General features: G+C 47.7%; 1 protein-coding gene across 6 annotated transcripts in view; it reads left to right on the top strand.

Moving 5' to 3' along the window:
* ZNF608 (zinc finger protein 608) overlaps nucleotides 1-22,211 on the top strand; it is a 169,913-nt gene extending 147,702 nt beyond the window's left edge. For 4 of the 6 annotated variants that reach the window (XM_044263960.1, XM_044263979.1, XM_044263951.1 and 1 more), the window contains 7 exons: nucleotides 10,839-10,926; nucleotides 11,452-13,912; nucleotides 15,561-15,978; nucleotides 16,612-16,784; nucleotides 18,124-18,277; nucleotides 20,555-20,636; nucleotides 21,212-22,211. In XM_044263960.1, coding sequence (XP_044119895.1) covers nucleotides 10,839-10,926; nucleotides 11,452-13,912; nucleotides 15,561-15,978; nucleotides 16,612-16,784; nucleotides 18,124-18,277; nucleotides 20,555-20,636; nucleotides 21,212-21,218 — 3,383 coding nt within the window. In that variant the 3' untranslated portion in view covers nucleotides 21,219-22,211. Of the gene's footprint in view, nucleotides 1-10,838; nucleotides 10,927-11,451; nucleotides 13,913-15,560; nucleotides 15,979-16,611; nucleotides 16,785-18,123; nucleotides 18,278-20,554; nucleotides 20,641-21,211 lie in introns of those variants that run through there. The other 2 variants (XM_044263969.1, XM_044263987.1) reach the window with 2 other exon arrangements.
* Nucleotides 22,212-22,982: the final 771 nt, after the last annotated feature.

Below are 22,982 nucleotides of genomic sequence, written 5' to 3'. Positions count from 1 at the left end.
GCTGATTTTCTCAGTGTGCAACTCCTTGTATTTTGGGGTCTCCCTCTGTTTCCAGCTGTGACGTGGGTTCCAGGGGAGTTTCACGATGAGGAAGCCTGAGTCCGTTTGCCAAGCGACTCTTTGATCCCCACGCCCCTGTGTTTGATGCTTTATAGAAACCACACCTTACCCGGCATCCGTATTGTCCCTGTTTTATAGGTGAGAAAACTGAGGGGCAGAGAGGCTTCATTAAGGGGGAAGCCCCAGCTGCAGAGTGTGCCGGGGGCCAGGTTGGTCTGTCTCCCGAGACCATCTTCTCGGGCGCTTGGGATGCTGTGTAGGATTACCAAACACTCTCTCATTCTGTCTCCCAGTCTTCAGAGTAAAATTGGCTGCAGGCTGAGCTTGATTGGAGTTAATTCCATCGGCTTTCCTTATTACATTCTGAACCCGAGCCACCATGGTGTGGCCTCACTGTGAGAGTGTGGGAGCTCCCTCCCATGCTGCCCGCAGGGCTCGGCTGCCTCCCGGTGAGAATAGGGAGATTTACCAACGACACGGACCTCATTCACCCCATTGCCTTTAATTTTGAGGGTGCTGACTCTGGTTCCTCTTAGAGGCACTCCCTTGTTTGCTTTTTAGATTGGCAGAGCTGCTGACTTTCAGGTGACACATAAAATGTGTGCCTCTGCGTGTCCTAGACATGCAGAGCCTTGCTGGGGATGGGGACACACACACACACACACACACACACACACACACACACGGACACACACACAGAGTCCCCCGGTCTTCAGCTGCTGTTGTAAATTGCTATTTTAAATTTCAGCAAGTGGAATAATAGCAGAGTGATCATCTCCAGTAAATGCTGTTGGTCTTTGTAAAGAATGGCTTGTTCAGAGGATTTATGATTTATGGGGGACCCAGCTGGTGGCCAGCAGAGCCGTAGGAATGTGTGCTCTCCTGGGCCGGGGAGAGCTGGAGATGAAAAGGGCCCAGAGCTGTCACGAAAGCAAATAAGCGCTCTGACTTTCAAAAAAGCATCATAATTTCTATGAAGCCAGGCTCTTGGGTCCCAGTGAGATGCACGCATCCGTAGCAGCTTTTTGATGTGAGCATAATTGTCAATTGGTTCCCACTGTCTCCCTGTATCTCAAGGACCCGGGGAGGGTAAGAAATGACTGGAAAACGCAGTCCTATAATCTGTCCTGGGATTATCTGTATTTTGACGAGCAGTTCACTAGCACTGAAACCTGAAACTCTGCTCATCACCCACCTCGATGGATGCGCAAGAGGTTTGCGAGCAAGGAGAGGAGGAAGATCCCTCCCTCTTTGTTTTTTTCCTGAGTCTGTTGCCCTTTCCCCAAAGTATAGGCGTTAGTTCATGTAGGTTTTATGTCCCCTGGCATCTTGCAATTTCATTCATCCTAGTGATGGGTGAGCAGCCCTGCCTGTTGCTCCCTCCCCTGCACTTCCCTTGGGTTGGCAGGAGGGGGAAGCCAGAAACAGACTTCTCTCTGTACCTGGAACTGGGGGAGTTGCAGGTATCTCGCAAGTGGCTTTCGAAATTCATAGCATCTCACATCCTTCTTCTGCTTTTGGCCTCAGAATGCTCTCTTCTAGGGCCCTTGGCCTGGAGCCAGGGGTTTTGCGCCTGTTGTTCTCTTTACCTGTTTTTGAAGTTGGACTGATGACATCGTAGAGATCCTGGCTGTAGGGGTTGTAAGCGGAAAAGATGCTGTGGGTAATACTGAGTGCGGGAAACCGAAGGCCTGCCTTCTCTCAGCTGCTCATCTTCCGTGGCAGGCGGGTCCGAACGTGGGGTTGTGTTGAGGCTGTGTCCCTTCCATTCTGGGGGGCGGGGAGGTGGGGATCCTGGTTACGTGCTATGGGCCTGGGCCCCTTATACGCCACTGCCTCCTAAAATAACGCATGGATGTGTGTTAGGAACATGCTGGGAGGTCCCAGAGTGAGAACCGAATTGTGATTGTGGCTCAGAGTAAGCCTGCTTCAGTAAGTACTTACTCGATACCTTTCCCCAACTTGTGAGTGCTTTTATATTAAGGAAGGAAAAAAGTGATCTCCTAATGAGCTAATAATTAAAGCTTGGGAGACCTGAGGGGGAAGATGAGTCTGTTCTCCTATAGCTGGCACTGAACCCTGGTCTCCCCATGAAGATAGGGAGGAGAGGTACCTTCTATTCCAGTTGGTACCTTAAAAAAAGAGAGGGCTTGGGGCACCCGGGTGGCTCAGTGGATTAAAGCCTCTGCCTTCAGCTCAGGTCATGATCCCAGGGTCCTGGGATCGAGCCCCACATGGGGCTCTCTGCTCCGTGGGGAGCCTGCTTCCCCCCTCTCTCTGCCTGCCTCTCTGCCTACTTGTGATCTCCGTCAAATAAATTTTTTTAAAAAATCTTTATTACAAAAGAGAGGGTTTGAGGAACTAGAAATCATTCATCGATACTCACCCACTTACAGAGCTATGAATGCAGAGGAGCAGGAGAAAATTCGGGCTTGGAACTTTGCACCAGAAATCAGTGTGGTTTGTTAGCATATGTCTGTGTCAGCCAGCTGCAAGGCATTACTTACTGGACAGTTTGATCAAAGACAAGAAATGAAACCTCTTTATACGAGTGTGTACCTACATGCATAGACTCTGTATGTGCACAGGGTCACTCTGTGCATTGAAATTCTTCCAAATGTCTCAGAAGACTTTGTATTGTATTTTGTTCCCCCCCCTTCTCCGCTCTCTCTGCTCCCCCCCTTCATCTTTTATCTTTTCCTTGAGCGTATCACTTCATTTTCCTGTGTGATGGCTGAGCCTTGATAGAGCACAGGATGGAGAGCCTCCCCTTGGGGAGGCATGCAGCTTCCCTCCGTGTCACTTGCTGCCTGTCAGAGCAAGCTTGGGGGTTGGTCTCTGCGTGCACCGCCCCCCCCCCCCGCGTTCCCTGAAACTTGTCCTCTTGACTGTCCCCAGGTTGGGGAGCCTCCTGACCCCTAAGCGGTATTGTGGTGTGGGTGGTTACATTATCTCTTTGTTTCACGAGTAGCCTTGAGCCATCAAGGATAATGTTTCTTTAGCGTGGATATGTCTGCCTAACTTAAAATCAAGTGGTTTTTGTTCTCGTCATGTTTAAAGTTGCTTTGTCAATATCTCCCCATGATTTTTTTTTTTTTTTCCCGTTATGCTCTTTGTTCCCTGAAATATCCGTAATGACAGACTTAGGATGTCTTATAATGATGAAACTTAATGAAACTTATGTACTGATTTTTTTTTTTTTAAAGGAAAGCATCTCTTTCTGAAATTAACATTAAGTTCTAGTGATCTGTTTGGATCTGATTTTTGAAAGTTGTGTGTTAGGCTATCGAAGTTTTCACGAACGCTTCCACTAGGGTAACGCTTGGTCAGTGAAAATCCTGTCACCAGCCAGAGACGCCAAGCAGGCTCCCATACAGATGTCAGGGGCAGCAGCTGAGCGTTCCCGGAGGTGCCTTACAAAAGCCTGATTTCTGCTCCCTCTTCTTCCCCACAAGACTTTTTAACAGGCCATTGTGTTTTCTAGAAGTGGGAAAGGGTAATGTTACTAGGGAATCGAAGAGAAGAAAAGCAGCAAGAGCCTCTTTTAGCTGACCAGTCAACTGCGTATTGGCCACCTGTCTTCATGGGAAAGAAATAGATGGCAGTGAATAAGCGAGAGTCTAGTTTTCCAAGAAGCTCAATGATTTTCCCAAATCAATACAGCTCATCAGGCCTCAGAACAAAGGCTGCAGGGGAGGTGACAGTGATGGAAGTAGCTGTGTGTTCTTTTGTGTATTAAACCATAAGGCCCATGGGGAAACAAGGTTTCTTTAGCTATGGTTTCCCCCCGCCCTCCTCCCCTCTTAGAGCTTATTCAAGGTAGTTGGGGGTGGAGGGAAAGCCTTTCAGTTTTTTTTTTGTTTTTTTTTTAAATAAGATTTCCATAGATGGTATCACAGTGATCAAATGTACTTTTGAAAGAGATAAGCTCAGTCCAGGAAGAATACCGTCTTTTAAAATGGAGATTAGAACATCATTCTGCCATTGCCTTTTGCTCTCTGGTGTTGGCTTAGTCCATTTGCTTGGATTTCTTGTGCATTTTTTTTTTTTCCCTTGAGATTGATGGGTAGGGTTTGGAGGAACCAAAAAGCAGTATCTCCATGTTCCGATGAACTTCTGGCCAATCAAGAATCATTAACGATCCTCCCATAAATGAACCTTGTTCCCGATGCCCTGAAAATAACAGCGAACCCTAAAAGAAATGCTGAATTGTCGTCTGAGAGCTTATAATTAACGTAGATAGAGCGGTGCCAACATCGTCCAGCCGCCAACAGGGAACATCTATCCAAACCAGCAATTTTTAGCCCGTCAGTCCTTTAATCTTTAAGCTCACTGTGCTTTCATAAAGTAGTACATTAACACCAGAGCAGAGCGTGTCTGGGGTTTATGAGTGGGGTGGTGGCACACTAGGGCATAAAGTGTTTCATTACACTCCCCTTTGTTAGTGCTGCCCTATCTCCCAAGCTCCATTGCCGTATGCTATTTGTTCAGATAAAGCCCAATGTTCAGGGTGACTAATCGCAGCACTGTGTTCCAGATGGTTTGATTACAGGATGTGGTTAAAGTGACTCTTCAAACATTCAGCTCAGCAGTAGAGCTCTTTAAAAAAAAAAAAAAATACTGCATTTTCTGGTCATGTGATGACACTTTTCTTATCCTCGTGCTCCAGAGATACTTGGCATGGGGAAATAGGCAAGTCCCTCTGCATTCTGACTGTGGGGGATTTCATTGGCAGCCTTCGTTGTCAGTGAAACATTTGCCTCAAAGAGTTAGAAACCCAACTTTGTCCTTTGAAGAAAGATCTCTCCGAAGGTTAGATGCTCTAAAGCCAGGAAAATCGAACAAGTGTACTATGCAAAGCTCAACCTTTTTAAGCAAGTCCCAGCATTGGTTACAGCAAAACCACAACAGTAAGGTGTGGGAGGGGAGGGAGTTGGAGTAGGAAGGAGTGATGATAAATCATACCTTGTACAATGGTCATATTGTATAAAAATGTAGGGTAATCGGATACTCGAAATGTATGAGCTTCATCCTGGGTGCATGAAACCAGCATATTGTGGCCTTTTATTGTCACTAATGATTCCACTAGAAAAAAATACATAAAAGGAAAGAAATGTGTAAACTTCAAAAAAAAAAAAAAAGGAGTTGTGGCACAACAGGGTTACATTTTGGTGTTATTAGAGTGAGGTTTCTGTTTTCTGCTTGAGTGCACGCCAAGTCCATCCAGATGTGGTAGTCTGAATAGGAGTCCAAAAAAGAAAGGGGAAAAAAAAAAAAAGACCGACGTGATTCCAAATTCAGCATTTGCAACGCTTGGCAGAGACTTCTGTCCCAGAGACGAGGCACTTTAAAGACTCTGGAACACTCTTTAAACTGTAATACAAACAGAGTTAGATCCGCTGGGAAATCAGGCAATTGCCCAGTTCTTGAGGAAACATCTTCACGAATAGAAGCAGCAGTAATTCATACACCATATTTATCACATCTTTGGAGTACAGTCTCTCCACAGAGAATTTCTGTCATCTCTGCGCTCTGGGAGATTATGCGTATTGAAAAAGAATGGTGAGAAGAAGGCTTCAGATCTAGATTCCCTTCTGTCACTGTGTCAGAGTTCCCAGGGGTCGAGTGCGCGCCGGGCACTGTGATCGCCGGTGGGGCAGGTGTAGGCGCTGCTCCTGTCTTCTGGTTGAGGGAGAGGCATCCTCTGTCTCTAAGGAATAGCAGCATGGGAGGGACAGGGTATTGGGTTAAGACAGTCTCCGCAGTGTTCAAACATGGAAGGAATTTATCTGCTGCTTCCCTGATGGAGTGAGTTTGGTATTCCTCCGTTGGGTTTCCCTGGTCATTCAGGGTCCCAGATGAAGAAGACCCTGCCATCCGCTGGTGGCCTTCAAGGTCACTGCCGTCTCCGTGCCAGCCAGCCAGAAAGAGGAAGAAGTGAAAAGGACATGCACCGGGGATAGTGTGGGCCAGGCCTGTAAGTGGCGCACATCCAGTCTCTCACTTGGCTGTCACAGACCTGAGTGAGCCACACACCTGCTTTGAACTGGATGGGAGGCTAAGAAGGGTCTAGCTGTGGACTCAGAGGCAAGCATGGATTCTGGGGAGCGTCCGTTGGTCAGAGGGCTGTGAAAGGGAAGTGCTGTGGGGGCCTCAGGAGGGGGCGGCTGTGTTTCCCTGGCGTGCACGGTGAGCGTGGGAGTGGAGAACATTCAGAGAAGAGGGAACACTGGACTTTGTCCCTCTTTGGTGCTGATTCATTAAGAGCTTTCCTTGGAGATTTGGACTAGAACGTCTTAGAGGGATTAAAATTGTGATATAAATGGTGCTTGCAGAAGAAACTCCTTTAGGCTGGAGGGGGTGGGGAGAAAGTGAGCTGGAGATGAGAATGTTGGGATGGTTGTTGTCCCTTGCCTGGATGAACGGCTGTCCATGGGACAGTGGGTAGGCTTTCCCTGCTGGTTATCAGAATGCACCTCTGGGAGCAAGGGAATCAAAGACAGATTTAAATTGAGAACCAGGAACGACTTTTTAACCAGATGGCTGGAGAATAATGGGGGCAGTCCTGGGTGCTTGGTGAACCCCTGTCACTGATGAAGAGGAGGAAGAAGGGACACGTACACACCGGTACTGAGGGCCTTGTGCCCATTGGCTTCCTCATATCCTAGCTCTTGCATAGGTCTGGCCCACTGTCGACCTCTCAGCCTCTAGTACCTTGTGACCTTGAGATTTCTACTTATGTTATCACCTTTCCTTGTGACAAATCCCATTTCCCAAAATAAGTCCCTGTTTGGCTGCCTCAGCTTAGGCGCCCTTTGTTGGAACCATCCAAGGAGGCCAGAGTTAGGATCACTGTTATAGGAGCCTAGTAGCCTAAGACAACCCTCTGAGCAGGGACTGTAGGCAGGGTAAGTCCTAGGAACATCTTATCCAGGGTCTAGTTGAATGTGATGGATTAAGGGAACTGTTCTCTAGGTATAGGTCACCCCTAAGCTCTCCTTCCCTTTCTGGGTGACAGGGTGTGCCTGTGTTGGTTTTATGGTAAGTTTGTAAGCTCTTGCAGAACAGAGTTTGGATGGAGGTCTGGCTGGACCGTGGCTGATTCCATAGCACCAAATAAGTACCTAATGTATACCCTAGAGATGCACACTAAATGGTCTGCGGGCTTGATCATCTCTCTGGGAGCACTTCACTGCTAAGTATTGACAAGAGCACATTAGAGTTAGAACCCTGTGACGGGAATTCTTAGGAGACGTCAGGAGTCTTTGGACTTGCAGAGGTCACAGGCTTAGGTTATAGAGGGTAGAGCACGTTCTTCTAAGTGTCCTGTAGATAGTACATACTTTATGGGGCCATAGCTTGGATTCTGTATCAGTATCCAAGACAAAGCATTAAAAAAATATGAAAACCCTGTGCGGTGAGCACACCCAAACTATCCATTGCTGTCTTTAGCTGTATTCATACTTCATTGGCAGTGAGCTTCAGATCTTTCTCAGATATAAAACACTGAGGGGCAGGCATTATTAGAACTTTGACAAAGACCATTGTCCTGGGTAGGAGAGGAGGACAGTAAACCTCAAAGGATACTGGAGAATGTGAAGATGAAAGAGGCTGGTTGTAGTGTGTCCCCAGCACCTGGGTCACAGGCAAGGCATTTGGTAGAGTAAATGTGCATGAAAAGAAATATCAGCTCTGTTTGGCATACGTGTATTTTTATTTCCAGTGTATGTAAGATAAATGAGAAATACAGCTGTGCCCAGATTTATGAAATTCGAAGTAGAACTTGAAAAGGACTAATTTTCATTTTGGTTATTTCGAAAGAAGAGTCCACTTTACATGCCCATGGGTTACCAAGTACCCAAGCTATTGGAGACTTCAGCAAGAAACCGACAAACCATTTGCATGTCTGAGAGCTGAAACACCACCTTCCCACTTGGCCCCTCACAATGGGAGGGGGGGGCCGTGTCTACGCGCAGACTTTCTTACAAAGCAACAGTACACTTTGTAGTTTATACGAGAAGCATTCCTTAAGCCTTCTTTCCAGTTTGGCCGTGTAAACATGTGCGTGTGTACCCTCGCACGTGAATGCTAGGCAGAGAGACCACCTCTGTGGCAGAAAGAAAAACAGACACAGGCACACGTATTTCATTAGCCCCGCTTGATGGAGACTCTTCGAAATCTCCCCGGGAGCAGAGCATTTGTTTTTGAGCGTTTCAGATACCGAGGGCTCCCAGGGAAATCAGGCCGGCGCATGGAGGCCCTTTTGAAGCTGAGAATGGGCTTGACGGGGATTCCCCACCCCCCAACCCCCACCCCCAGGGCCGGCCGGTAACGACGATCCTAGCAGTCTCGCTAGTGCTTCCCCACGAGGTGTGCCGGCGTGGCTTCTAGAAACAGCCTCCGGCCGTGGGAATGGTTTCACGCTGTGCAAGCCGCAGTGTGGGCTCAGCCTTTGCGACAGCTGGCCGCGGTAGCCCCCCGGGTCCCGGCTGGGGAACCGCCGACCGGGTCCCGGGGGCCGCGGGCGGGCGTGCTCGCTCCGCGCCCCGAGCGCCACCGCCGCGGCCCCTGCCCTCCGCCCAGCGCCTTTATCCCCGGCTGCCGCCTCGCGGCTCCGGGGCGGCCGCCCTCGGCCCAGCCAATCAGACGCGCGCGTTCCCAGCAGGCGCCGGCCAATCCGCGGCCCGCGTTTGCTGGAAACGCGAAACCCTTAGGGGGAAAGCAATAACAAAAGCCTTTCACTGCAGACAAATGTTAAGTGTCTGTGCAGACTTTTCCTGTTTTTAATTTTATTACTGCAAGAATGGAGGGTTTGTTGTTTCTTTCATGTTTCCTTTCAAGCAATTTTAATTATACATTTGTGCTACATCGGGGACTCTGGAACGCAGTGATTCAGCCTAGTGCGTCTAAAGCTAAAATGCGGTAACCTTCTGGCAATACAGATATATTCCTGCACTGTAAATATAGCTGACATGCTAAAGAATTTTAAGCAGCTGCAAAGGTCTTTGACACCACACACAGGGCCCCAGAGAGCACATGATGAGAAAACCAGCTCCGTCTTCCCCTTCGCCTCCCCTCCCACCGCCTCCCTTTTCCTGGAGGGATGTGCTCATAAAGAATCCTTTCCTCCAATTGTTCTGTCTTGTGCAAATTTTGACCAAATGCCTAATTACCATTGATTCTCATCTCAGTATGAATTTTTATATTCAGTGGTTTAAAAAAAAAAATTTCCCCAGGGAATTAGAACGGAATCAACCATGATTTGAGGAAATGCTTGCTTTGCTTCATTTCTGTCCCCCTCCCACCTCCCCACCTCCCCCCATCGCTACAGTGAGTAAATTCAGCTGTCACCTAATAGCAACAGAGACCATATGGGAAAGCATTTTTTAAATCTCTTTCGGAGACTTTTGAAAGAAATCCTTCCTTCCCCACTACTGAGTTCCAACCATTCAAATATTTTTACCTGCTGTGAAAATGTTCCCAAGGAAATTAGTCTTACCTTGTGAGTTGTCCCGTACTGTAAAGGAGTGCAATACAGGCTTTCTATACAATTCAAAATGGCAGTGAGCGAGGGAGCAAACCAACTAGAAGCAGACCTTGAGGACTGTCCCTTGGTGCTTCCAAGATAGAGTGGATTGTAGGTACAGAAAACAAAACAAAGCCTCACTTAAATGTTTCATTTATTTACCCTAGTATTTTAGGTATGTCTCAAGATTAGGCCCTTTTATTGTACGTTTTTAACGAGTGATTAAAAAAATATATACGGCGCTTGTCCTCTAGAGAAATAAAGAGGATGTTCTATTTTGTTTTCCTGTGACATTTGGTATACTAAGTGCACTTAAGTTTAGTAATTCACAGATGCAGTGCTAAATTAAATTGTCTGCCTGCAAAGCAGTTGGGAAAAGCAGAATGGCTTGCAGGAAACAAGTGTGTTGGTTTTGAGATTTTTCTTCTAATCCTCTGTGGCAAATGCTTTCTAAAGTTGATTCTAAAGATAACCCCAAGAGCAAACCTATTGTGCACATTTATTTTCTTAAGAGGGCTATTTTCAGAGTCCTTAATATGAAACAAGACCGAACAGTGAAACAGATACCATACCCCGGCTGATGCTTGTCTCACAGAGCCAGAGAGGGGAGGAGTAGGAAAGAGAAATCATAGCAGATTGTCTGCTCTCTGGACTCTGTGGCCCCCCCTGCTCTCCCCCTCGACACCTATTTTTGTGCACCCCTATAATCTTTTTCTAAATACAAAATCACCACGATTCTATACTGTTGAATTGGAAACAAAGCCGATGCCTTTCAGTCACCTTCTGGTTTAAGCACTGGTAACTGGTGCTTAGTTTTTGTTGGCCGCTTGCCAAACGAAAGCAATTATGTGTAATAATAGAAAAATTAAGAGGTGAGTGTTGGTGTTTTACAGCAGGACATGGCAAAAACCATTTCCTTCTGTCAGCAGTATCTTGATTACACTCTCACACACAGTATTACCCTTTTGTACCGCATGGGCATGATCACACACACACACACGCACGCACACACACACAAACATGCGCGCCCGTGCACACACACACACACACACACACACACACACTTTCCTGTGGGTTTTCACTTGAGGTCACTGAAACCAGAAAGAGGAAGAATGCAAACCACAGCTTTTGAAAGCGGATGAGAATAGAACTTTGCTGGTAAAATCATCATCATCAGCAGCAGCAGCATCATCATCTGGAAATAGAGGAATCCATGCTAACCGTGGTCCTCCTTCATTGCCCGTTCCTGCAGGTGTTCTAGTGGTCAATGTCACGTGGAGGAACAAAACTTACGTAGGGACCCTGCTGGACTGCACCAAGCACGACTGGGCCCCTCCCAGGTATGCATGGGGCCTTTTATTTCAGGCTCTGTTTTCTCTCCTCCTTCCTCTTCCCCTCACCTTCCCCCATCCTCTCTTTGCAAAGAAACCCGAGAGATAGATTAATAATGCATACAAGTCTGCCCGTAATTGAAACCAGGCAAAAGAGAAGGGAGCAGTTCAGGATTGCACAGGGCGAAATGCAGATGCGGGATTTCTTTTCAGTCACGGAGAGCTCTCCTCCCTGCCCCCCTGCTCCCTCTCTCCTTTGTTTCCTTCTCTACTTAAAATGGGAATTGGAACTGGATCTGAAGCTAGATATCCCAGTTGTTTTTCTTTGGTGTTCTAAAGAACATACATCCTCCCTAGCTGGTTCTTTTGCAGGGAGTGAAATTCTCAGCGGAAGGCTAGGGTGTGTTTTCCTTCTCTGGGCCCAGCCCTCGGGCTGGGGGGCTGTTGGCTGCTCTTGCCTGCATTGTGTGTCTCGTGTTTTCACCTGGCTCTTTTGGGAGTGCTCATTTTGACCTCTGTTGCTTGCTTCCCTAGGTTCTGTGAGTCCCCGACCAGCGACCTGGAGATGAGAGGGGGCCGGGGCCGAGGGAAGAGAGCCAGGTCTGCCGCAGCGGCTCCGGGCTCGGAGGCCAGCTTCACGGAGTCCAGAGGGTTGCAGAACAAGAACAGAGGGGGGGCCAATGGGAAGGGGAGACGAGGCAGCCTCAATGCCAGCGGGCGAAGGACACCCCCAAATTGCGCCGCAGAGGACATCAAAGCCAGCCCCTCCTCTACCAACAAAAGGAAAAACAAGCCCCCAATGGAGCTGGACCTGAATTCCAGCTCTGAGGACAACAAGCCCGGGAAGCGTGTCCGCACGAATTCCAGAAGCACTCCAACCACTCCTCAAGGGAAACCAGAGACTACTTTTTTGGATCAAGGCTGCTCGTCTCCGGTGTTAATCGACTGCCCCCACCCCAACTGCAACAAAAAGTACAAGCACATTAACGGCCTGAGGTACCACCAGGCTCACGCACACTTAGACCCGGAGAACAAGCTGGAGTTCGAGCCCGACAGCGAGGACAAGATCTCGGACTGCGAGGAGGCCTTGAGTCACGTGGCGCTCGAGTGCAGTGAGCCCAGCGCCAGCCTCTCGGCTTACGAGCAGGTGAAGGCGCCCGCCTCACCGGGCTCCGGGCACCCCCCTGGCACCCCCAAGGGAAAGAGAGAGCTGATGAGCAACGGTCCGGGTTCTGTCATTGGCTCTAAAGCGGGCAAGAACTCTGGCAAAAAGAAGGGCCTTCACAGTGAGCTGAACAACCTCCCGGTGATCTCCAACATGACGGCCGCCCTGGACAGTTGCTCGGCGGCAGACGGCAGCTTGGCCGCGGAGATGCCCAAACTGGAAGCGGAAGGCTTGATCGATAAGAAGACTGCGGGAGACAAGGAAAAGGGCAAGAAAGCCAACAACTGCAAAATGGACAAAAATCTCTCCAAACTTAAAACTGCCCGGCCCATCGCCCCTGCCCCTGCGCCCGCGCCCGCGCCCCCACAGCTCATCGCCATACCCACTGCAGCCTTCACGAGCACCACCACGGGGACCATCCCCGGACTGCCCTCCCTCACCACGACTGTCGTGCAGGCCACACCAAAGAGCCCTCCGTTGAAACCCATTCAGCCAAAGCCCACGATTATGGGGGAGCCCACCACCGTGAACCCAGCTCTTGTGTCCCTCAAAGACAAAAAGAAGAAGGAGAAGCGGAAGCTTAAGGACAAAGAAGGGAAGGAGTCGGGGAGCCCCAAGCTGGATGCCAAGCTGGGCAAACTCGAGGACGCCAAAGGGGCGGGGAAAGATTTATCTGGGCATTTTTTAAAGGACCACCTCAGCAAGAGTGAAGGGCTGGCCAACGGACTGTCGGAGTCTCAGGAGAGCCGGATGGCCAGCATCAAAGCGGAGGCAGATAAGGTGTACACTTTCACGGACAACGCCCCCAGCCCGTCCATAGGCAGTGCCTCGAGGATGGAATGCAGCACTTTGGTGAACGGCCAGGCTCCCATGGCCCCACTTCACGTGCTCACCCAAAACGGCGCAGAGACGTCGGCGGCCAAGACCAGCAGCCCTGCCTATTCGGACATTTCTGATGCTGCGGACGACGGTGGTTCCGACAGCCGGTCGGAGGGCATGCGGTCCAAGGCCAGTTCCCCATCAGACATCATTTCCAGTAAGGAGGGTGTTGTCAAAGGGCATCCTTCGGCTACAGCACAATCATCTCAGATGAAAGAGTCCCATTCTCCCTACTACCATGGCTATGACCCTTACTATTCTCCAAGTTACATGCACCCTGGGCAGGTTGGAGCCCCAGCCGTTGGGAACGGCGGGAGCACGCAGGCCATGAAGATCAAGAAGGAGTCCGAGGAGGACGCAGAAAAGAAGGACAAGGCAGAGCAGCTTGATGCCAAGAAGATGGACCATACCTCAGCTCCCTTACAGGCCCAGCACCAGTCGGTGATCACACAGAGACACCCAGCCCTAGCGCAGTCCCTTTACTATGGCCAGTATGCCTATGGGCTCTATATGGACCAGAAGTCCCTGATGGCCACCAGCCCTGCCTACAGGCAGCAGTACGAGAAGTACTATGAGGACCAGAGGCTGGCAGAGCAGAAAATGGCCCAAGCTGGCCGAGGAGATTGCGACAGGAAAAATGAGCTCCCCTTGAAAGAGCTGGGCAAGGAGGACAGTAAACAGAAAATCCTGCCGTCTGCCACAATCTCAAAAGCTCCCTCTACCCCGGAGCCTAACAAAACCCATTCTAAACTAGGGCCGCCAGTGCCTAATAAAACTGAGGAGACAGGTAAATCACAGCTTCTCCCCGGTCACCAGCAGCACCTTCAGGCCGACAGCTTCAAAGCTAAGCAGATGGAAAACCACCAGCTTATTAAGGAGGCTGTAGAAATGAAATCTGTCATGGACTCTATGAAGCAGACAGGTGTAGACCCAACCTCGAGATTTAAACAAGTAAGATTGTGGAGCGTGGCCCCCACAGGGAGAGAGCGAGTCTGAGACTTGGACGTGTCTGGGCTTGATCTGGTTAGACATCTTCAAAGGAAATAAGCCAAGGGTTCATTAGGGTTGGTCCCTCTCCTCCTGAAAAATACTTGAAAAGGTTCCCTCGGGAGTTACTGTCTACCCTGCAAGCGTTGCATTGCCCATGATTGCCTTGTGTTGTGTAGTGAAAGGAACTTCAGACCAGCGCTTTGCAGACTGGTGTTCCCTGCCGTTCACTCACTGTGCAAGGTCCCCTGATTTCTTACTGAGTCCAGAGTGAGGGAGTACTACCACATGGCCGCTGAGATCCTCAGTCTGGTCTCTACAATGTTCTCTATCATATTTCCAAATTTCTCCTGGCACCTTCAAGGAATATTAAGGCTGGGCCCCTTCAATCCACATTTCCCACTCGTCTCTTTCGTAACACTTGGGGCCCAGATGTCTTTCACATGGTGTTCGAGTCCCAAAGCGGGGCTCAGGGCTCAATGTCCATAGCCTGTGAGATGAAGGGATGGGGAGTATCTGGGTGTGTGGGCTTCCCGCAGTCCTCCCGGAAACCCCTGGTCAGCCAGTCTGAAGTTCCACGGTCAGGCACCTGAAAACCAGCCACCACGAAATCACACACTTTCTGTCATGGCATGCACATCCTCACTGTGGACCTCTGAGAGTTAACTCTGGGGTTTCCCAGTGTCCTGTCCCCCTCTCCACTCCCACACTTCTTGTCCCTGGGGAATCAGATCAACAGAGCCCTGTCTTCATGCTTACTCCTATCTAGTAGTTGAGACTGAGGCCCAAGGCCGATTGTTCTTTGGGGAGCTAAATTCCCAGTGGGTTTTTGTCCTGAATGGGATGGAAGTCACAGAGGCCTTTTGCAGTCCTCACTTCCCCACTTCTGGATGCCTGAACCAGGTTCTGGCTTCACAAGGCTACATTAGAGCCATACGGTTTTGAAGGGGTTTAGAGGTGCCTTTGTTTTCTAATAGAAAAACTGTAATGCATACTATTAATTTGAAATTTTGTGTTTTGAGTAAGATATCTGCACAGGAGATGGGAGCCTGTATACTAAGCCTCAGCTGCTGTAGGTGAAGAAAATATGTTAGGAAACCAAGAGTTTCCCCCACTAAATGATGTTAATTGATATGAAGATGATTTAAATTTTCTACGAACTAGCCCGAGTTGGGAGTTTTTTTAAAATTCGTCTTGCCTACATGAGATAGTAAAGGGAAAATGAGTTTTCGATTAAATGATGTCTGAGCGTGCTGTTTTAAATGTCGAAGGATCCCACAGAGGGCCCAGCTCTGGATTCCCGCAGACCTAAGTTTGTGGCCCAGCTCCACCCTGGGCAGCAGTGTGACCCCAGTGTTCCTGGAACTTGAAAAGCTCTGAATTTGTCTTGTGTGAAAAAGATGAATAATGATGCCTATCTTAGACGTCATGACTTCGTCAGAGAGGGAGGCTTGAAGCTCTTGTGCAGGGCAAGGGCAGACACGTGTTAACTTAGTATTAGAAGTAAGAGTAATAATGCCATCATGGTGATTAATGGGTTTTGCTTCCAAAATTGAAATTAAAAATTTTTTTCCCCTCTTCTTCCTTTTTTTTTTTCTTTCTTTTAAATCAGGATCCAGATTCAAGGACATGGCATCATTACGTATACCAGCCCAAATACCTGGATCAGCAAAAGTCAGAAGAGCTTGATAGGGACAAGAAATTGAAAGAGGATAGCCCCAGGAAGACCCCCACCAAGGACGGGGGTGTGCCCAGCCTTCCCGTATCACTAACGAGCATTAAAGAAGAGCCCAAAGAGGCCAAGCGTCCTGATTCTCAGTCCCTGGAGGAGAGCAAGCTGAAAAGTGACGATGGAAAAGCGCCTGTGAACTGGAAGGACTCTCGGGGAGCGAGAGTGGCGGTGTCCTCGCCCATAAGTCAGCATCAGTCGTACATACAGTACTTGCATGCTTATCCTTACCCACAGATGTATGACCCCAGCCACCCTGCATACCGGGCTGTTTCTCCCGTCCTAATGCACAGTTACCCTGGTACGTGTCGTGGGTTCTCACTCTCTTGGAGGGAACAGGCTACGTGCCAATTTTAGCGGTTTAAAAAACTCAGGATAAACGAGATGCTTCGCCAGTAACCTTTGTTTTGCTGATTTTTAGGCTGCGTCCAGTCCCCAAGGTGAAACGTAATAGGAGGGTTTGGGGGGGCGGGGGTTGGTTTTTGGGTTGGTTTGCTTGTTTTTAAGATCAAATATCAGGCGTTGGGCGCTCTCGTTTGCGTTGACTCTGATGGTCTGCTCGAGCCGTTAGACCGACACATACTTTATTGCCTGTGGAAATATTCTAAGCACTTACTGTCATAATCATGATAGTTACTGTTCCTTTCACTTAAGCGGACACATAAATGTATGAAACGGCTCTAAGCTCAATTCTGCTTATAACCTCCGTTCATCAGGATGAATTAACTGGGAGAAGAAAATCGGAGAGCTTTCGCACGGTTTAACGATGATGTAGCCCGTGCTTAATGTCAACCCCTATTTTAAGCTCTCTGACTCTTATCCCAAATTCATGTAACCCAGATGACGTTTTTTTTTTTTCCTTCCTTTTTTTTTTTTTTTTTTTTTTTTAAGATGGAGCCCGTAACTTGATGTGGCATTTGTTGTGTATCTGCAGGGGCCTATCTCTCTCCGGGATTTCATTATCCCGTTTATGGGAAGATGTCAGGGAGAGAAGAGGCAGAGAAAGTTAACAGCAGCCCTAGCATCAACACGAAAACATCGACGGAATCGAAAGCCCTGGACTTGCTCCAGCAGCACGCCAACCAGTACCGCAGCAAGTCTCCCGCTGTAAGCATCCTTTTGTTGTCACTTTAAAAGTACTGTGCTTTGGGGGGAAAGAAGGGGACAAGCTAGGAAACGGTCTTGAAATATAAATGGCTTTCGAGCCCAGCCATGATTTCAAGATGCTGTTTTATCTTCACACATAAAGCATGGAATGTTCAGACGTAAGCTGCTTTCACACAGGGGGGAAAAATGGCCAGAGTGCGCGTGTGTGGTGCTGGTGGGCTTTTCTGTGGCAGAATGCACTACTTCGACTACCAGGAGGGCTCCTGTGAGGGGAAGGTGGACATTCTTAGGAACCAACTTTGGGGGCAAAGTATTTTGGATGCCTGATCAGATGCTGGTGGCTGCGTATGCTGTGTTTTGGCTTGGACCCCTGGTCCTGTCCCCGTAACATCCCGAAGCCTTGAAAGCAGGTGTCTTTGTGAAAGATGGCTCCCCCCTTGCTACCCTCCTCCCCACACCCCAAGAAAAAGGGCATCTGCTAGTTCTAGAGGCTGTCGTGAAGAGAGACGAAGGACATGGCAGTTCTTGCCTAGAAAAGAGAAGTTTGGGATAAAATGTAGGATCTATGATGTGGGTGTGTCCACCAGAGACTCTAAGTGAGAAAAGATGATTTCTGATTCTCTTTCTGTGGGTCCTCCTTCTACTGCAAAGATTTTTTTTTTCCAGTGAGAACAAAGAACTTTAAGTGGGCTCAGTTCTGGTAGGTGGAAATGTATAGGAGAGAGTCCTTAACCATGATTTGGGAGAACTGAGAGCTTCTCTACGCGCCTTCAGAAATGGGCGGATTCTGGAATGCTTCCAGAGGCATAGGGCAACGATTTCCTGTACTCGATACTGACATACAGTGTTGAGATGCGTATTTTCAATGGACTAAACTAGAGACGGGCATGTTTAAAGTTTAAAGTTACGAGATAGATTCTCCCTACCCAGTGTAAACAGAATACAAGGATAATTAGAAAACTTGACGTAAATCTCCACAACTACTTTTTCGCCCCTTGATCGAAGTACGAAATTTGTTTCTGGGAAGAAATTGGGTAGATTGTAATCTTGAGGTTATGAGCAGGCATAAAAAAAAAAAAAAATCCTCTTACTTCCAGCATTTAGGAACACCTTGATCCCTTTGGTTTACTCTTAGGTGGGAGCATTTCTTTCAAAGTGTTGGCCTAATGCCCGCTGAAACTCATGCACACCCTTTAAAATTGTCTTCCCGTTGATCAGGAATGTTAAGTATGTCTGCATTTGTTTTTAATCATTGACAAATACTGCTCAAGGGGCAGAGGTGGTTTTAGCACTCCTTTTCAGAATCTTAAGAGGAGCCCATCTCTCTTTTCTGTTGCAGCCCGTGGAAAAGGCGACCGCAGAGCGGGAGCGGGAGGCAGAGAGGGAGAGGGACCGCCACTCCCCCTTCGGCCAGCGGCACTTGCACACGCACCACCACACCCACGTTGGCATGGGTTACCCACTAATTCCCGGTCAATATGACCCTTTCCAAGGTCAGCAGCTCCGTCGTTAAGCGCATGGGTCATTCTGCTTGAGAAAACTGTTGCCCAAAGTATCTATCATATCACAAAGTAAATATATTGAGCTTTGGGTTCACATTAACTCCAGGGAGTAAGTAAGTTTCTTAATTCTTCTTTCCTCGTGACACAGCAGAGGTGTTCTGCTGAGGTAGGAGATGGCTCCCACTCAATAATTGTTGCTGGTTGATGGTATCGGCGGCTTGCTGTTATCTGATGGACCAAGGGTGGCGGCCACGGTCTGGGGCACCTGAATATAACAGTCAGAAGATCTGATAGCTCCTTGAGGGAAATTGCTGGGGAGAAAAGGAAGGGATGGCGAGAGGCTTTGGTGACATTGCAGTGATTTCTTCAGATCTTTCCCATAGCTTTCCTGCCTCACCGAAGTAATAGGAGCAACATGATCCAGTTTAACACTTTCTTTCTTTCTTTTTTTTTTTTTTTTTTTTTAATTTTATTTATTTATTTTGACAGAGTTCACAAGTAGGCAGAGAGAGCGGGGGAAGCAGGCTCCCCACTGAGCAGAGAGCCCGATGCGGGACTCGATCCCAGGACCCTGAGATCATGACCTGCGCCGAAGGCAAAGGCTTAACCCACTGAGCCACCCAGGCAGCCCCAGTTGACCACTTTCAGCCACCTCTAATGCAGGGACTGTTTGTAGCCATTTATGGCTGTGACTTTCAAGATGGAGAAACATTTTGAAGAAGCCATAGCATCGACGAGAGAGAGCCTTTGATTTGTGGTGTTACTAGCTGAGCTTGTGCTGTTTGTCTCAGCTCTGTGACCTCTGCGGGGCAGGGGTGCCGGGCGCCATTGCTGCCCACAGATCCACTGGCCAGGTTCTTGCTGTCTCAGCTCAGAAGGCCAAGATGAACTGTTGCAGCCGCCATGGCTTTCAACAGCAGGCATAACCTGCCATCGTTCTGGAGGCTGCGGGTCTGAGATCAGGGTATGAGCACAGTTGCTCAGTGGTGAGTGCTCTGTGTCTGGCTGGAAGCAAGCTGCCATCTCGCTCTGTACCTGTATGACCTCGTCTCTGTGACAGAGAGCGCATGCTGAGAGCTCTGAGGTCTCGTCTATAAGGACACGGATCTTGGTGGATTATAGTGCCATCCTTATGACCTCATTTAACCTTAATTGTTAGGTCCTATCCTAAGATAGTTACTCTGGGGGTGAGGGCGCCCACCTAGGAATTTGAGTGGGGGGAGACACTTTCAGCCCCTAACACGGACCACATCACCCCTTCTTTGACTGTGTGAACACCAGAGAACATGTGTGATGGTACCTCCCGAAGTGGGAAGTGCTCTGCAGGCGCCAAGACTCGTTTCTGTTCCTTGATTCATCTCGTGTTGCTTGCTGTCAGCTAGTGGTGTTAAGAAAGAACAGAAAGGGGGCGCCTGGGTGGCTCAGTGGGTTAAGCCTTTGCCTTCGGCGCAGGTCATGATCTCAGGGTCCTGGGATTGAGCCCTGCATCGATCGGGCTCTCTGCTCAGTAGGGGGCCTGCTCTGTCCTCTCTCTCTGCCTGTGATCTCCATCTGTCAAATAAGTAAATAAAATTTAAAAAAAAGAAAGAAAGGACAGAAAGGACACAGAGGGAGAGTACTCTTCCCCAGGTTGGCACTTCTGTTTTCTTATTTTTCTGGGGTTTGTTTTTTTGTTTTTTGTTTTTTGTTTTTGCTGTAGAATGAAAAATCGCTTCCCGCTAGGCAACTTTATGCCACCTGGGGCTATGCCGTTCTTGCCTCTGCTGTCTCTCTTCTTGCGAAGTAGAAGTGCAGACTGTTTCTAAGTTTCATTTGCTGATTCCGTGTGAATTCCTGACTAATTCCTGACGGGGTGCCTTGTGTTCCTTCGCTGGGGAAATGTTCAAGTGTGGCCCAAGTTACTATGAAAGTATCGTGTTTGAATCACTTAGCGTGTTGCTGCTGTTGTTCACCGTGACTTTTGCTTCGTGTTGTGACCCGCTGCCTATTAATTCTGCTGAGCGTCCCCCCGTTCAGGAATGCTCACAAACCATCTAGCTCCGTGCAGAGTCCAGGAGATGGAATGTCTTGGAATAGCTATTAAAAAACTGGACTCTTGGATAAATGGTAGACGTTGGTTAGACCACGCGGCTTGGGCTCGTCCTTGCTGCACGAAACGTGTCATGTATGTTTAGGAAAGGTCAGATGGCTATAGTACTTCACCTGGGGGCCTGTACCTGCTCTTATCTTATCCAGTGTCACAGAAAACCTACATTTTTTCCCCATCAGGCTTGACCTCTGCTGCCCTCGTTGCCTCTCAGCAGGTGGCCGCCCAGGCATCTGCATCAGGAATGTTTCCTGCACAAAGAAGGTAAATATCCTGTGCATTTTGAATCCACTTTCTAGTAGAGACAGCGTAAAAGGGGGGGTGGTGGATATAGTTTAGGTTTTTTAGATCCAAAACTTGGCTCCTCGGGGTTTTATATTATTGTAATGTGTTTTTACATCCCTGTTGCTTCCCCTGTGAGCTTACCTTCCAGGACCCTCCTTTCTTTAGCTGTAACATGGGTCAGCAATCAACAGATGGGTGTTTTTTTTAACAGTTGAGAGTCTCTCACACAGCTCTGTTAGACTAATTCGCCATGACTCTCTTTGTTTTAGCCTGTGTAAAAAACAAAGTCACGAAGGGAGATACTTAGTTTCATAATGGTAAAGGTCATGTTTGTTCTTTGATACTTTGAATTACCCCTCCTTGTTTGAGAAAGGAAAATAATTTCTTCCTCCATAGTGTGTATCCTTACCCTCCTGTTCATTCCCTCTCTGTAGAAGGGAATCCTGTGAACAGAGTAGAATTGAGATGAATAAGTCTGTCAGTCGTGGGGTTTTTGTATTTTCGGTGCCACTTGTGGCAAGAAACTCGTGCTAAGGTCTTCTTTTCTCTTGCAGAGAATAACAAGATTGGAAACGTACGTTGTCATGTGACTGGATCACATGGGAGAGCGTTTTATACAAACATCAGTTCCATGGTGTTAATTTGAAATGCCTTTAATGGCAGGCAAAAACCAGTCATTTCATTTTTGTAAATTACAGATTTTATCACAGAGTAACAAATGTTGCTGTAATTAAACTTCTGTTTTATATATATATACGTATACATATATGTATATATACATATATATATATATATATATTCTTTACTTTTTTGTATCAGTAACCAGGCTCGCACACACAGGGTCTGCTGCCAAGTCGCAAACCACTCAGTAAAAAGAAATAAAAAAAGTGTATCTGTCATGTTGAAAAGTGTTGGCCGCAGGAGGCTGCTTACTTTCTTTTCCTTTCCACTTGTAAATAAAGGACGTTCTGTATCCGTGTGCCCGAACCTTGCATATCCTTCCTCGATACCCCGTGAGGCCCTCAGAAAGGCTGGCTGTGATGATGACGCTTGGGTACAATTTAGATGTCTATTCGGTGGCTCCCGTTAAAGACACATCAGTGTGAAATGCTCCTGTAGTCACTGTTTGTACTTGTGTGTTGTGGGGGGAAAAAAAAAAAAGACTTATGGAAAGGCATGGGGTTGCCAGTACCACAAAAACTGTGTTGTATATAATGTAAAGATTAAAATGGGGAAATAATGAGCATCTGTGAATAATGAGATGTCATTTTTTTGATAATCTTGAATGGCAAATAACCCAATAGCCTGCGTACCAGAGACATCTGTGATTGTTCTATTACTTGAATAGTCTTGCAGTCCTTTTTTTTTTTTTTTTTTTTTTAATGTTTACAATTATCCAGTTTTAGAAGAGAGAGACTTTAACGCCATTGCCTGGTTACTTGTTTTATGCTGTAATCTAGTTTATTTTATGTAAAATGTATATTGAATGCTTTCCTTTTTTATACCTGCCTTAAATAATTTGGCAATCAGAATTAAAAAGTTTTTTTTTTTTTATAACGGCCTCTTGTCTGTCTCGTGTTATTTCTCGATGGCTGGGAGTGATTCTCATTTCCAAAGAAAGGTTGCTTAATATTACGAACATTCACTTTGAAAGAGAAGGTACACGCATACTGAGTTTTCTCATGTGAGACGCCGGTGTTACATCCAAGTGGTGTATTTAATTCCGTGGACGTGTGCAAATTTACTCCAAACACGGAGCATCGCATCAGTACAAATTGGTACACCTGGGTTTCTCTGATAGGGAATGATGCTGCAAAGGTATCCGTCTCGGGACATGTGGGCAGTAGAAAAGTCAGCCATTTATTTGACTTGTCATTGAGTTGTTTTGCTAGCGTATTTTACATCCACATACAGAATTAACTGCCTCTGTCTTTGCCTCCCTTCCATCCTCCCTCCCTTCCAACAAACACTTACTAAGCATCTACTTTATCCTAGGCACCGTACAGGGACTGGGATATAGCCGTGAACATAGTAGATTAAAATTCCTGTCTTCCTAGCAACTGCATTTTCTAGTAGGTGTGGTAAGCTCCTGTATCTGCTAATGGCAGTTGCCCTCCTCCGTGTTTGTCTACAAAGTTCTTGTTGTTGTCAGACATTGTCTTGGTATAATGTGGTTAGCTCTCCTCCTCCGGGGGGAAGGGGGGCTTTGCCTTGCAAACCGATGAGATTTCTGCACTCCAAGTGTTTCTTCTGCTTTCGGAAAAGCCTTGCAGGTTTGTCTGCGTTCCTGATAGATTTCTCTAGAAGGTTATTTTTCTCCATATT

This window comes from Neovison vison, chromosome 1 (genome assembly GCF_020171115.1).
Source record: "Neovison vison isolate M4711 chromosome 1, ASM_NN_V1, whole genome shotgun sequence".
NCBI lineage: Eukaryota > Metazoa > Chordata > Mammalia > Carnivora > Mustelidae > Neogale > Neogale vison.
This window is presented reverse-complemented; position numbering and strand designations above follow the sequence as displayed.